The sequence below is a fragment of the Aristolochia californica genome, unplaced genomic scaffold (genome assembly GCF_029961685.1).
Source record: "Aristolochia californica isolate CCGP_79_NKW_82.1479 unplaced genomic scaffold, dmAriCali1.0.hap1 SCAF_3, whole genome shotgun sequence".
NCBI classification, from domain to species: domain Eukaryota; kingdom Viridiplantae; phylum Streptophyta; class Magnoliopsida; order Piperales; family Aristolochiaceae; genus Aristolochia; species Aristolochia californica.
The window spans coordinates 40,286,292-40,300,639 of record NW_027181992.1 but is presented as its reverse complement, the minus strand read 5'-3'; the positions used below and the strand labels follow the sequence as shown (position 1 = coordinate 40,300,639).

Below are 14,348 nucleotides of genomic sequence, written 5' to 3'. Positions count from 1 at the left end.
ATGGATATGAATGCCTCTTGATCTAGAAGAAGTTATCAAAGCAGTTTTGTGGGTTTGGAATTTCTGCTAACGGAAACTAGTCCATGATCAGAATGTTGAAGTTTTTTATTTTTTTTCATGGGAACAAGATTCCCTTGATATAGAAGATTGATATTGAGTCTATTATGAGTGGTTATTTACTAAAAAAAATCAGAATAATGATTGTTTAGCGTTAATGCTAAATTTCTCCATGCACCAATTTGTTTGAAGAATACTAGTTGGATATTTTGATTAGAATTTTTTGGAGAATTATTTTCATTGAAGTGCCTATTATGGCTAAAGAAAATGTGAGTAGAAAAGGTGGTATACTCAGAATTACCACAATACCCTTACGAAGGGTATCGAATTTTATGAGTTGGTCCACATCGGTTCGGAGGTTTCTTATAACAAAAGACCTACTGGGTAATCTCACCAACCGTGGATCACCTATTGATCAAGAAGACATTTTTTATAACAAATGGTTAAAAATGATACCATTGTGATTAGTTGGCTAATCAAAAGCATAAAAAATTTGTGGAAAAAATACACTCATTGTGGGAGATATGGCCACACTATCAATACATGCTATTACAAGGAAAGGAGTTACTGTGGAAAAAATGGGCACTATGTAGAAATATGTTATAATGGCAATGACAAATCAAACTTGACAAAGGCTAATCAAGCCTTGGTAGTGATACAAGGGAGGATCAACCCACAAAATCAATTGAAAAAAAAATTTACTGATGAAGAATATGAGTTGTTTAAGAAAATGATGGGTTCTTCTCCAAGTTCCTCATTAAATACCGCTGCCACCACTGTTTTAGGTATGCTATTAGCCTCATCTTCATCCTGAATAATTGACTCCGAGCATCTTATAGGTAACATACATTCATTACAATATGTATCTCTTCTCAAACCAAGGTTCAAGGGAAAGGATCCCCTTCCGTTACACCATCACTTCCGATCACTGATATTCTATTTGTTCCTATCTTCCCTTTGAATATGTTATCTGTTAGTAAGCTGACAAAGTATTTTAATTGCTCTATCACCTTCTCACCCACTTCGTGTGTATTTTAGGATCTTATAAACAAGCAGGTGATTGGTGGAGTCTGTGAACAAGGGAGGTTATACTACCTGGATGTGCCAAAAATAAATATTGTTTCCACTAGTGAAAATGAGACAAGGCTATGGCACAACCGGTTGAGACATCCATCTTTATAATCTCTTCATTATATGTTTCCTACTCTTATAGTTAGGTCCTAGTTTAATTGTGAACTTTGTCAACTGAGTAAACATCAAAGGAATACATACTCACATCGTCCAGAAGTCAAAAGTAATACTCCATTTTCATTAATTCATACTGATGTATGGGGACCCTTGAGCGTCTCAAATATTTCTCAAGTTAGGTATTTTATTACATTTATTGATGACTTCACTCGTACCACTTGGTTGTTTTTTTAAGGAGTGTTATGAGATACCATTGATTTTTAAGTCTCTTCATGCTATGGTACTCACTCAGTTTGGTCAGAACATAAAAATACTTCGATCTGATAATACTACGGAATACATATCTAAAGAACTTGAATCTTTTTGTCAAGAAAATGGCATTACCCATCAAACATCATGTACCTACACTCCTCAACCAAATGGTGTAGCTGAATCGAAAAATCGTCATATTCTTGAGGTAGCTCGAGGTTTATTATATGCCATAAAAGTTTCATACTTTTATTGGCCTCATGCACTCCTTACCACATGTTTTCTTAAAAATCATCTACCATCTTCCGTTCTTGGTAATAAATCTCCTTTCTCTATATTGTTACCAAATGATGATCCATTTTCACTGCCCTTGAAAATCTTCGGGTGTCAATGTTTTGTCCATATTTCCTCCCCAAAACATAGTAAACTTGATCCTAAATCTATCAAGTGTATATTTCTAGGATACTCTCGTATACAAAAGGGTTATGTTTGTTATAATCCCACTCTTAAGCGTTTACTTGTATCCAAGGATGTCACATTTTTTGAAAACTCTCCATACTATTCTGACAATTCACCTCCAGGTTTATCTTCAGTACCAGGTTCTCCTCGACTGGTTGTATCCCGAGCTACATAAACTTCTCAACCCCTAGAAATAGCGGCTGACACCACACCTGCTGAGTTTATGGATCCCTCCGAGGTAAGTCCATCTTCTCCAGTTGTTTTTGGCCCACAATATGATACCCGTCCTATCGCTCAAAGAAAAGAACCTAGATCATGCACCATACCCTCTATGTCTCATCCCATATCAAATTTTGTGTCTAATAATCGTCTGTCCCCTGCATGTTGTCAATTTCTCTCTGTTATTTCTTCCATATCTGTACCACAGTCCTATCAGGAGGCTTTCACGCATCCAGGGTGAAAGACAACAATGGATGAAGAAATGCAGGCCCTTTATGAAAATCAGACATGGGCTCTAGTCCCACTTCCATCAGATAAGAAACTCGTCAGTTGCAAATGGGTGTTTACTGTGGAACACAATCCGGATGGATCTGTGGCTTGGATGAAGGTTGGCCTCGTGGCTAAGGGCTATACACAATGTTATGGAATTGATTATGAGGAAATCTTCTCTCCAGTGGAAAAAATGAACTCGGTACGTGTGTTATTATCTCTGGCAGCTAACTCTTCCTGGCAAGTATATCAACTTGATGTGAAAAATGTCTTTCTGAATGGGGACATCAAAGAGGAAATTTATATGCAACAACCACCTAGGTATGTGGTTGAGGGGGAGTGAGTATGTCGACTAAAAAAATCTTTGTACGGTCTAAAACAGTCCCCTCGTTCATAGTTTGAGAAATTTAATCAAACCCTCATACGGGCAGGATTTTACAGATGCTCTGTAAATCACTCAGTTTTTATTAAAAAGACACCTTGAGGCAAGGTAATTCCGATAGTATATATTGATGATATCATTTTAACTGGTAGTGATTCTGAGGGCATCCAAGAAACAAAGGAAAAAATATGTTCTGAGTTCAAGACTAAGGATCTTGGACTACTCAAATATTTTTTGGGTATTGAAGTATTACAATCTAGATATGGGATTGTGCTATCCCAAAGGAAGTATGCCCTTGATCTTCTGGAGGAGATATGAATGCTAGGATGCAAACCAGTAGACACTTCTATGGACTCAAATACAAAATTATGTGTAGAAATTGGAGAAGATATAGATATCGGGAAATATCAGAGACTAGTGGAAAGACTTATTTACTTGTGTGTAACAAGGCCAGATATATCTTACGTAGTAAGTGTGGTGAGTCAATACATGCACAAACCACAACTTAGTCATTGGCAAGCACTTGAAAGGATATTACGATATCTGAAAGGAGCTCCAGGAAGAGGGTTTCTCTATAAAAATCATGGTCACTTCAACATACAAGGATTCTCAGATGCATAATGGGCCAAATCCCCGGATGACATGAAATCTACTTGGAGATTTTGTAAAATGGTTGGAGGAAATTTGGTTACATGGAGAAGCAAGAAGCAAAATGTAGTAGCACGGTCTAGTGCAGAAGCAAAATACAGAGCCATGGCACACACTATTAGTGAACTCCTATGGATAAGATCTCTGCTCACTGAATTCAGATTCTAAAAAGAAGCTCCGATGGATCTATATTGTGATAATCAAGCAGTTATACACATTACATCAAATCCAGTCTTCCATGAAAGAACAAAGCATATTGAAGTGGATTGCCATTTTATACGAGAAAAGTTACAAGCAGATCTTTTATCTCTAAAGCATATATCATCACAAAGTCAAGTTGCATATATTCTCACCAAGCCGGTCACTCACAAGATTATGTCTACCATCTGTAGCAAGCTAGGCATGTGCGCTGTTTTCTAACCCCTAGCTTGAGGGGGAGTGTTACAATGTGGGACCCATCATGGTGCACGAGCTGGTGGGACCCACCATGAGGACATGGGATGCCAAGAAGAGTCCTCACTCAAGCTAGCATGAGTTAAGAAGATAAGAATCACAAGCTAAAATGAGTTAGAAGACTTGAAGATCAGGTGGGATCCACAAAGATACCATGAGCTGGAATCTTATCTATATGAGCTGGAAGATCATGTAGGACCCACAAGGAAAAGGCCATAAGCTCACCTCCTCCCTTATTTCCACGTTATTGAAGAAGATTTATAGTTCAACTTATATTAGAACTCTATTAGATTGTGTTATCCTTTCATGATAGATTTATCTTAGAGAGTTCGAGTTGGAATGTAATTAGGAGATTTAAAGGTTAATTGTATAAGGACTTTATCGTTTCCTCTACTATAAATAGAGTTGTTGTAATTCAGAATTAATCAAGTTATACAATTCTCTTTTGAGTAAATCTCTCTCTCTCTCTTTGCTTGGCGCACACCTTGTTCCTCCTCTTTTTCTCTCTACCCGAGAGCCTTCTTCCCCTTTTCTCCTTTTTCTTTCTCTTCCCTTGTTCTAAATATTGAAAAAGGGATCCTAAATTCAATAGGAAGTAACAGTTGAAGGCCCCCACACATCTGTGTGAAACAACTCTAATTTTGTTGACTTTTGTTCATTTGCACCCTTAGAAAAACTAACCCTTTTCTACTTGCCTAAACTATAGTCTTCACACAAACTGTTATTTATAGTTTTCAACCCTGGTAGCTTTCCTTTGCACTAACACACTTTTATTCCCTTCTCACTCATGTGACTGAGCCTGTAATGCCAGAAATAAGAATCATTAACAGCATCAACAACAACAACCGTGTCTCTGCAATTGGAAGTGATGTAAAGTGTTCCAGTTTTAACTCCTCGTGCAACAACCATGGCTCCCATAGTGACTTTCTAGGAAGCACCATTAAAAGTCACATTATGACCTTCATCATCAATCCGCCCTATTGAGATCAAATTACGCATCAGTTTTGGTACATGTTTCACTTTGTGAATTTTTTACACTGACCCGTTTGACATTACTAATACCAACAATATACAAATGTTCTCCATCCTCAAGATATACCTTCCCACGATATCTAGCAATATAATTCTCTATGATCTCATGGTGCGTAGTGGTGTAAAAATAAGCTCCTACATCTAACAACCAAGAGTCAATAGGGATATCAAACGACAAGAGTAAAGCATCATGTACTTCTTATGTCACTGCATTTGTAACATCGTTTTTCTTTTCATCTTTCTTCGGTGCTCTGCAGTTCTTATTTATGTGACCAGACTTGCCACAATTCCAACACTCCGCATTCCTTCCGAATTTGGACTTGCTTTTACGATTCCTTGACTTCCCTCTACCATTGACCTTGTTGGAGTTCATCTCGAAGTTCTTGACCCTAGTATCGACACTTAGGGTAGAATTAGATGTGGCAATTCTCCAGAGTCCTTTCTATGAACTTCCCCCACAAGAATGGTATCCCGAACATCATAAAAAATCAATTTCCCATTGCCTACAGAGTTGTTGACCGCAACACTCATAGGCTCCCAACAATTTGACAGAGACACCAAAAGAATTAAAACAAGAAACTTATCATCAAATTTAATTTGAACGGAGGTCAATTAATTGACAATCGTGCTAAACTCATTCAAATGCATTGCTACTGATATATTTTTTGCCATCTTTAAATTGAAGAGTTTTTTCAAGAAATGTACCTTATTATCTGTGGAAGGCTTATCATACATGTGGGACAAAATCTTCATCATCTCCATTGTGGTTTTCTTTGATTCCACATTGTGAGCAACGTTCTTCGACAGTGTTAACCGGACTACTCCCAACACCTCTCTATTGAGAAGATTCCACTCATCATCTTTCATACCTTCTAGTTTCCTATCCAGAAGTAGTAAGTGCAACTTTTTACTGTACATATAATCTTCTATCTGTATCCTCCATAATGCAAAATTCATACCATCGAACTTTTTTATTCCAAGTGTCGATCTTTTTCCGCCTGTCATTGATCTCAATCACGAACCAAAGCCCTGATAACACTTGTTAGGAATTAGACGCCCTAATTCCAAACTAACAAGAGAAATTATAATAATCATGAAATAGAAGAAAAATAAGCACTGAAAAACACAACAAGATTTATACAGGTTTGCCTCAAGGTGAGACTACATCCTATCTTTCGCCGCTACAGTAATCCACTATGAAGATGAAATAGTTTACAAGAGAAATCATACACACTTACAGGTGGTATTTCTCACAACTAGTGATGCTCTAATGATAATACTTCAGGTGATAAAACCCTAACAACATCGCCCCCAAATATAAAGAGAAAATTAGGGTAATCGGATTATAAATGTGAAATCCCCATCAAATCAACGTAGGGTGTTGATTAGGCTCCACAACTTAACAATGCTCTCATTGGAAGACGAAAAAGTCTTGCCAAGTGTCTTTTTCCCCTTACATATGTAGTTAGTCAAGTGAAGAAGGAGAAATAGGGGTGAGAAAAAGGTGGGGTGGTTGAACCTCTCTGACCATACTATAAATAGAGACCCTCCTATAGGATTTTTTAAAGAGGAGAACTTTTGGGGAGAGAAAAAATTATTGAAGGATTTCTCTCAAAAGGTTATTTAGTAGAGAGCATAAACTCTATTGTGCTCCCAATGTCTCAAATTTCAAATTAGAATGAAACTATACCTGTTAGAAGATAGGCCCAAGCCCAGACGACCAAGGAAGGCCCACATATCTACAAGTATTATAAGATGGGCCCCATGAACAAGGAAGACCCACAAGATGGGCCCAAACACATAAGAAGTAGGATCCACCATGATTACCACAAGTTGGAATCCTTATCACATAAGTTGGAAGATTAATAAGGACTCACAAAGGCCTTTTTATCTTATGGTCACGTCCTAGAAGAGTTCTAGTTTGAGTTATGTTTGTCTTTTATCTATATTGAGGTTGAATTATGCTTTCCCAGGCCCCTCTGTTGACAATCCTTAAGTGTTAGAGTTTGGATGTAATTGGGACAAAGGTAGTTTTATTGTAATTGGATTCTACTACTTTCCTCTATTATAAATAGAGGTTCATATACTTTGATTATAATAAGTCAATGAAGTATTTTTATTTTTCATAAATTCAACATAGTATCAAAGCAGGTTCTGTGAGTTTACTTGGTCAATCCACAGAGATAATGAGATCCTTTTCTCTAAACCCTAAACCCTAAGTCTAGGTTCGTAATTTTTTTTCAATCCCTACACCCGTAGTTTTATTTGTGTTTTCACCTTTATCCTGAGATTTTCATATTACAAAATATATATTGATGAAAATCTATTTGAATCTACTTTAAAAAAAATGATTTTTTCAAATCAGAGTTATCTACAGAGAGATATCAATATTTGAATGAGCGAATGTCAGATTGTAAAAAGGTTTGAGCAGCAGCAGAAAGCTTCAGATTTCGAGGTATTTTATGCTATTAAGAACTTGACTTTATATGAAGAAACATATATCAAAAGAAAGATCTATAAGAATATTCTTTTACCTATTTAACCAATTTTTTATCTGAGTTATCTATAAAGAGAAATCGATATTGGAAACAGCAAAGGTCAAATGAAAAGAGGTTCGAGCAGCAACAGCTGAAAGCTTCAACTTTTGAGGTATTTTTTTCTATCAAGAATGAGACTTTATATGGCGAATTATATATCAAAAGAAATATATGTAAGTTTATCTTCTTACATATTCAACCAATTCTCAGTATGAAATTTTTATAAGGAGATATTAATCTTGGAATAGTAAATGGTCATTCTGGAAGAAAAGGAGAAACAATACTTAGTTAGGCCAAATGATAGACCAAAATCTATCAGATTATTTATCTTCTGATAATTATATTTTATAAAGAGAAGTTATACTTGGATGAAAGGTATTTAATTCTAGTTTCAGAAGGAGAAAATTTCATGTCTATCTGATCTATATTTAAAGATATATTCGCATAGGAAGAATCAAAGGTCATGTTGGTATTCTGTTGTATTGAAAAATCTGAATTTATGCCTTTTGTTTTGCGTCACTGTTTGAGTTGCTATATCGGGAAACTATCTCACTTCTCCCTGGTTTAAGGGCTTATTACTTCATCTATGTTATTTGGGTTTATTGTTACATCTATGATATTTGGTTCAAGTTGGGATCACTGCCATTACTTCCTAGTTTGAGGGGGGAGAAGTAGAAGAAGTACAAGGAAGATGTATTTTATTCCATATGTTGTGGATAAGTTTTATGTGACTAAAATATTCAAGAAAGGGGGAGCACAAAAGATGAAGCTTATACATCTAAGAAAAAATATTTATATCGGATTATGATTATTTTATGGGTCCTTCTACAAGGTTTATTATTTTGGTTCATGTTATATGTATTGGAAGATGGTCATGTTACATTACAGTTGATGCTATTATGTCTCTTTGGATGAGACATTATGATTGAAGAAAAGGTAGCTTCAATACCTTTTCTCATACTATAATTTATTTGACTCTAAAGAATATCACGATTGGGACACCATGAGAATTGGTGCCCGGATTGGGACACCAAGATGAATTTAACTCTAAAAAATATCACGGTTGGGATACCATGAGAGTCAGTGTCCGGATTGGAAACCCACTATATTATTATAAATGAACCCACAACTCCACAGCATGAGGGGGAGTGTTGGAAGATGAAGGCATATTGGAAGATGTATCATTTTATACAAAACGATTTTATACATCATTTGCAGCAAGCTGGGAGTTCATATTGTTCTCTTACCCCTAGCTTGAGGGGGAGTGTTGGAAGATAGGCCCAAGCTCACATGACCAAGGAAGGGCCACATAGCTACAAGTATTATAAGATGGGCTACACAAGCAAGGAAGGCCCACAAGATGGGCCCAAACACATAGAAGTAGGATCCACCATGATTACCACAAGTTGACATCCTTATCACATAAGTTGGAAGATCAAGGACCCACAAAGACATCTTTATCTTATGGTCACGTCCTAAAAGAATTCTAGTTTGAGTTATGTTTGTCTTTTATCTATATTGAGTTATTTAATTATGTTAGGACTTATCTTAAGTGTTAGAGTTTGGGTGTAATTGGGACAAATGTAGTTTTATTGTAATTAGACTTTACTACTTTCCTCTAGTATAAATAAAGGTTCATGTACTCTGATTATAATAAGTCAATGAAGTATTTTTCTTTTTCATAAATTCAACAATACCGAATTTTTATAGTAAATCTAATAATAAACAATCATCACTACTTTGTCACTATCATTGGATCTACCATACATAGGATTGAATCTTTTCATCAAACACCAAGTGGGCGCTAGTTTTAAAATTGAGGCTAGTCAATCAAGAGAGTTCTAGTGCATTTGTCTTATTAACAAGCCTCTAATCAAGTTCGTGCATCAAAATTGAATTAGAGGACTCTTCAAAGATCTGATCTCACATCACTTGAAATCTTATAACTTTTCTTTGTTGTTGTACTTATGGTCACAAAGCTTAGCTGGGCCAGATCTCCTTGTATGTCGACAACATCTATTTTATTAAAGTATCTATGCCAATTTCATATTTCTATGTCTTAAAAATAAATTATTTTTATGCAAAAAAGTATGTGTCCATTTTTGGGGCCAAATGGTGCTCTTATAGACATAGAAGGTGGGAGATTTTTTTTCAAAAAAATAAAATAAAAAAGAAAAGAAGGGGAATATGGAAGCCAGGGTTTCTAACTTTCTAAAATTTAATTTATTATGTTAAAAATAAAAATCTGGTGTGGCACAGGGTTGGATAGACTTGACCATGATCCAGCCACTCCACTAGGTCTAGGTTACATCCATGTTTTACATCATTACTTTACATAAAAAATGTACAAAAGCCAAGTATACAATAAGACATCTCCTAAGAAAGACAATTGGTTTAGGTATTGAATGTTGATCATATGGTGATCATCTAGAAAGATACCTGACACTGATGAAATTCTGCTTGCATTTTGGATCCATTCAGCTAAAGTCTTTGAATAGGTTTCAACTACTAAACAGTCAGTTACGAGCACATAAGCCCGAGTCCAAGAGAAGGGGAAGAGATGGGGAAGAGAAGGGGGACTAGGTCTGAGATGCAGAGAAACAATTCTTTAACACTTCAAGCGCAACAAGTAGTTGCATACTGGCAATTGAGTAGTTGTATCAACCATCTGAATATCATGCAAATGGAGTTACTGCAAGCAGAAAAATGATTGAAAGAACAGACTAGAAATATAAAATTTTGATATTATTGTACCTGGAAGCCTTTCTGCTGGTAAAGGTGTTGAGCTGGCTTATTATCTCCATGTACATGAACAAATATCTGTTTAAGACCTACCGCAGGAACAATAATCAAAGTCAGAATGTTTGCTAGATGCATGTTATTTGCAGCACATGCCTGCTCAACCTCCAGATGCATCATTTAGACTAAGGTTGCCAGATGCTGGCATTGTAGGTTTGGAGTGATAATGGATGGGTCAACCTAAACCTATGGAGCAACTAAAACCTAGACTCATTGGGTTTAAGTCAGGTCTAGGTTAATCAATTTGTAATCTTAGAAAATAAAACTATCTAAAATATGAAAAAATATTGAGCCAAAATTATTTAGTCCAGTTCTTACTCTTTTCAGAACAAAAACTAGGACTACGTCTCAAAGCTAAACCTGATCTGATATTAGTGGAATTAGATAAATAAACTCAAGCCCGATTCATTTATAACTCAGATGGAATTCAGGTCAAATAAATAGGCCAGTTTCTGTTCGGGTCAAATATTGCCACCCTAAATTGTAGGGAAATCTACAATGTTATCTTCATTGTCCAATGAAGGCTGAGGAAGTTGAGGATTTCAAGTAATTGAATTATGTCCATCTTTCCCCTATCTTGCATAATTCACTATTATCTTTGACTATATACACAGGCATGAGATCCCACAAGAGAAAATACAGACAGTAATAATAAATGTTATGACCATTTATTGGGGGGACAAAATAAAGATTAGTTAATCAGTTCCTAGAATATGGACATGTTATAGCAACATTAGAAAACCTAGAGTAAATTGGCCAGTTGAATGAGGTTCAATGGGACCCAAGGCCAAGCCGAATTTGTTATCTCAACTGGTGAACCGGCTCATGAAAAACAAGATTTCCAAGTTTGTTGGATTTTAAAAGGAAAATTGAGTTATTAGTTATACAAATTTAATTATAAGGTTCTTTTATATATTTTAATGAATTATAATTGTTTGTGGTATTTCATATGTATAAAACGATGAATACTTCTTTACTTATGGAACATGCAAAAGATATTAAAATTTGCTCTTTTCTTTCTTTGAATGAAAGTTTTATAAAGAGTTCTCTTTAGATAATATTCCCTGATAAACAAATAAGAAACCAATCATACCATTTGATTGGGCGACCTCTATAGCAAGGTGGAGCATGTTGGCTGCAATCCCTTGGCGTCGTGCATATTTGGTAACACACAAGTTTGAAATATACGCATATCTGTCTGCACCCATTCTATAATTTTCAAAGAAGAGTGAAACCTTCACTTGTTCCTGTGAATGGATTATTTCAAATTTCCAATAAACAACTATAACAAGAAATGAGTAAAACGGAGAAGTTGGAAGAATCTGCTACCAAGTACATACCCCAGGATACGTCTCTCCATGTAACATCTGATGGATGCTTAAATCAAGGGTTCCAACCATATTTTTCAGAACTGTGCACTTCACACTCTTCTCCTCCTTCTTTACCTGCTGGTTTGGTTAAATCAATAATTGAATAAAAACTCACTATTAGTTAATGAATACATGCAGCCACGTACTTATATGGCTGTGTAAAAGTCATATGTAATTGACAGTCTCCTGATACAACTCCATTCATGCCAGTCCCATATAAACAAACAAACAAAAGGCCTTAATTACCTTCTCAATCTAAGATCACTTCAGGACATCTCAGGGCACTCAAGCTGGAGTCAGTTCAGTTAATCACTGTTTGTTTAATGAAGTGGCGATAGCAAGAAGCATATTCTGCTCTTTCAGTGACGCCTACCTCTATCATTCATTATTAAGGCAACAGAGGGAGGGTCGAGGGATGAAACTAATAGTGTTAAAGAATCTTAGATGATTTCATACCACAACAATGCAAGTGCACTTATCGGCGAGCTGGTCACCACACCTTCTCTTTAGTGCATTGAATTCCTGCACAAAAAGGAGATTGCTAAGAATTAATATTAGAACTATTTCACCTCTCTTTTTTTTTTTTTTTGCCAAGGTACATATTTGCGAAATTGAAGAACTAATTTCTGCTTATCTACTCCACAGGAATTGACTGCAATCTTGTCATGCTGTTGGACCGTGTGGGTCACAAGGGAGAGTTGAGTCATTCTTACTGATTTATCACTTGTTTCTGATCAGAGCACTACACAATGTCTCGTAAAAGAGAGGAAGCCCCTTACCTGCTCTGCGAATTTCCTCTTGAAACTTTCCATGTAACTGCATCAGTAACCCCAAGAAATATTACCATTCAACTCCTTCAATTCCGTTTGATCAGAAATAACGAAGTCACAAACTGCCAAGCCTGTTGCTTTACAAATTCTTACCGATTGTTGGACTGATCCTCCCAGTGACTTTCTGCTCTAAGGCATGCTGCTGTCTGCCCCAAATAAAAAGTCATATACCAGAAAAAAGTTTGTAACGGCAGAGGCATATTTTGAAATTCAGTATTATAAGAAAAATAATCACTCACCCAGTATTCTTCATCAGATGAGGCCTCTCGTGCAATAAAATTTCCAAATACCCTTTTGTGCCTGCATACACGTTCTTGATCTGATTGCTGAAGCTTCTCAAAGTGGAGATCAGATGGGCATGAAAATTCTGGCTCAGGAGTTGAGAGCACCTGAAGCCCCTCTGAATAGATTTGCTTTTTCTGATTCAAAGCTGAAGTGTTTTGCCTAAGAAATTGAATTGCACAAACTGGAATGTCAATGTGGAATTGTACACAAAAATGAACTTTTATATGTACAGTAAACAAAATTTTAAGTAACGGTACAACAACGGTGTAGATCCAGCTCCAATTTCCACGGATTTTAGTTCTAGTTTTAAATGGTTCGTAAGAACGAATACCTAGAAATTTGATGGAATGAAGCACTGCTAGTATTTTAGAAAAAGCTGTCTTGAGGGGAATTTTAGTCTGAAGATTCAACCCCGAATTTATCAATGATACTGTTCGGAATCGAAAGAATGATTGACTATATAAAAAGAGAGAAGAAAACAAAAGAAAAAAGATCCTCATGATTTGGATAGCAGGGATCCAAATCAGGGATAAGGTAAAATCATTGTGGCATTTCCGATACAAAATTTCAAATTCTGTAAGGGATGAGATTACCGAGGAAATTTAGGAGGATTCTGCTCCAGTGACTTGAAAATGTTTCTTATTCTACCTATACTCCTCAGGAGCGGAATTACCAAAACAACCTAGAGAGACATCGAAGAGTGAATTCTATCATGGCAACGCAAAAGTTGCAAACAACAACCGTACATTCATTTATATAAACTCAATACTTCAACAAAGCAATATATTACAAACTTGATACCTCTCCATTGACAACAAATAAACTATTTAATTTCTCGATAGCAGAAAAAAGAAAGAAAAAGCTCAAAATTATATTTCAGCTTAAGTTTCTGTCCAGAACGGAAGTCTTCCAACCACAATAAAAGTAAAGCAACTCACATAATCACAGATAGTCTCCACGAACGTGGACGATTCTCGCCGCCATGAAAAAGAACGCTCCATATACCAGAGCTCCTAGGGACAGCGGTCGACATTGTGTCGAGTCCGGCTCCAATTCAGATTAGAAGAACCGAATGGATAATGAATAACACTTGTAATGGCAAATCCGCTACAGCCGCCGGTTTAGATGAGCCAATAAATTCAAAGTTGTCTGAACTATAGAACTCGGCCAGGATTTTCCCGGTCTATGCAGAAAAACGAAAACGATAAGGAAGACGAAACCATTCCTCTCACAACCCAACGGCTACCTTCCTCCGGCCGGTAATCGATTTGGCCATAATAATAAAATAAAAGGAGGATATTTGTGTAATTTAAAGCTCTGTTGGCTGGACGCGCGTTCTTTTGGAGGTTAAATAACGAGGAATAACTAAGGAATATTTGGCACGGTTGAGGAGTGGCACCAAGAGGCACTTCAAAAATTAACAAGGATTTAAAGAAGATATTTGGTGCTCCTGAGGTCCAGGTTTATTTCTTGCTATATAAAATGATATACACAGCGCAATGGCTCTTCAACCTCTCGTTTGGATAGTTTGGAGGTTGTAAAAAGACGACGTTGAGCACGCGGATTCGTT

The 14,348-nt window shown here is 36.3% G+C and overlaps 1 protein-coding gene across 2 annotated transcripts; it reads right to left on the bottom strand.

The window, feature by feature from the left end:
* Positions 1-5,955: 5,955 nt before the first annotated feature.
* On the bottom strand, positions 5,956-14,005 carry LOC137960463 (GCN5-related N-acetyltransferase 6, chloroplastic-like). 2 transcript variants are annotated; one of them, XM_068808099.1, is made up of 9 exons: positions 13,717-14,005; positions 12,733-12,937; positions 12,587-12,639; positions 12,443-12,479; positions 12,120-12,185; positions 11,634-11,738; positions 11,387-11,540; positions 10,249-10,325; positions 5,956-5,986 (listed from the first exon to the last, which is right to left on the bottom strand). In XM_068808099.1, the coding sequence occupies exons 1-9, from the start codon at positions 13,809-13,811 to the stop codon at positions 5,972-5,974; spliced, it is 807 nt and encodes a 268-aa protein (XP_068664200.1). In that variant the 5' UTR covers positions 13,812-14,005; the 3' UTR covers positions 5,956-5,971. The 2 variants fall into 2 exon arrangements, with proteins under 2 accessions (XP_068664200.1, XP_068664199.1); XM_068808098.1 differs by lacking the exon at positions 5,956-5,986 and adding an exon at positions 9,695-10,162.
* Between the last annotated feature and the right edge of the window lie 343 nt (positions 14,006-14,348).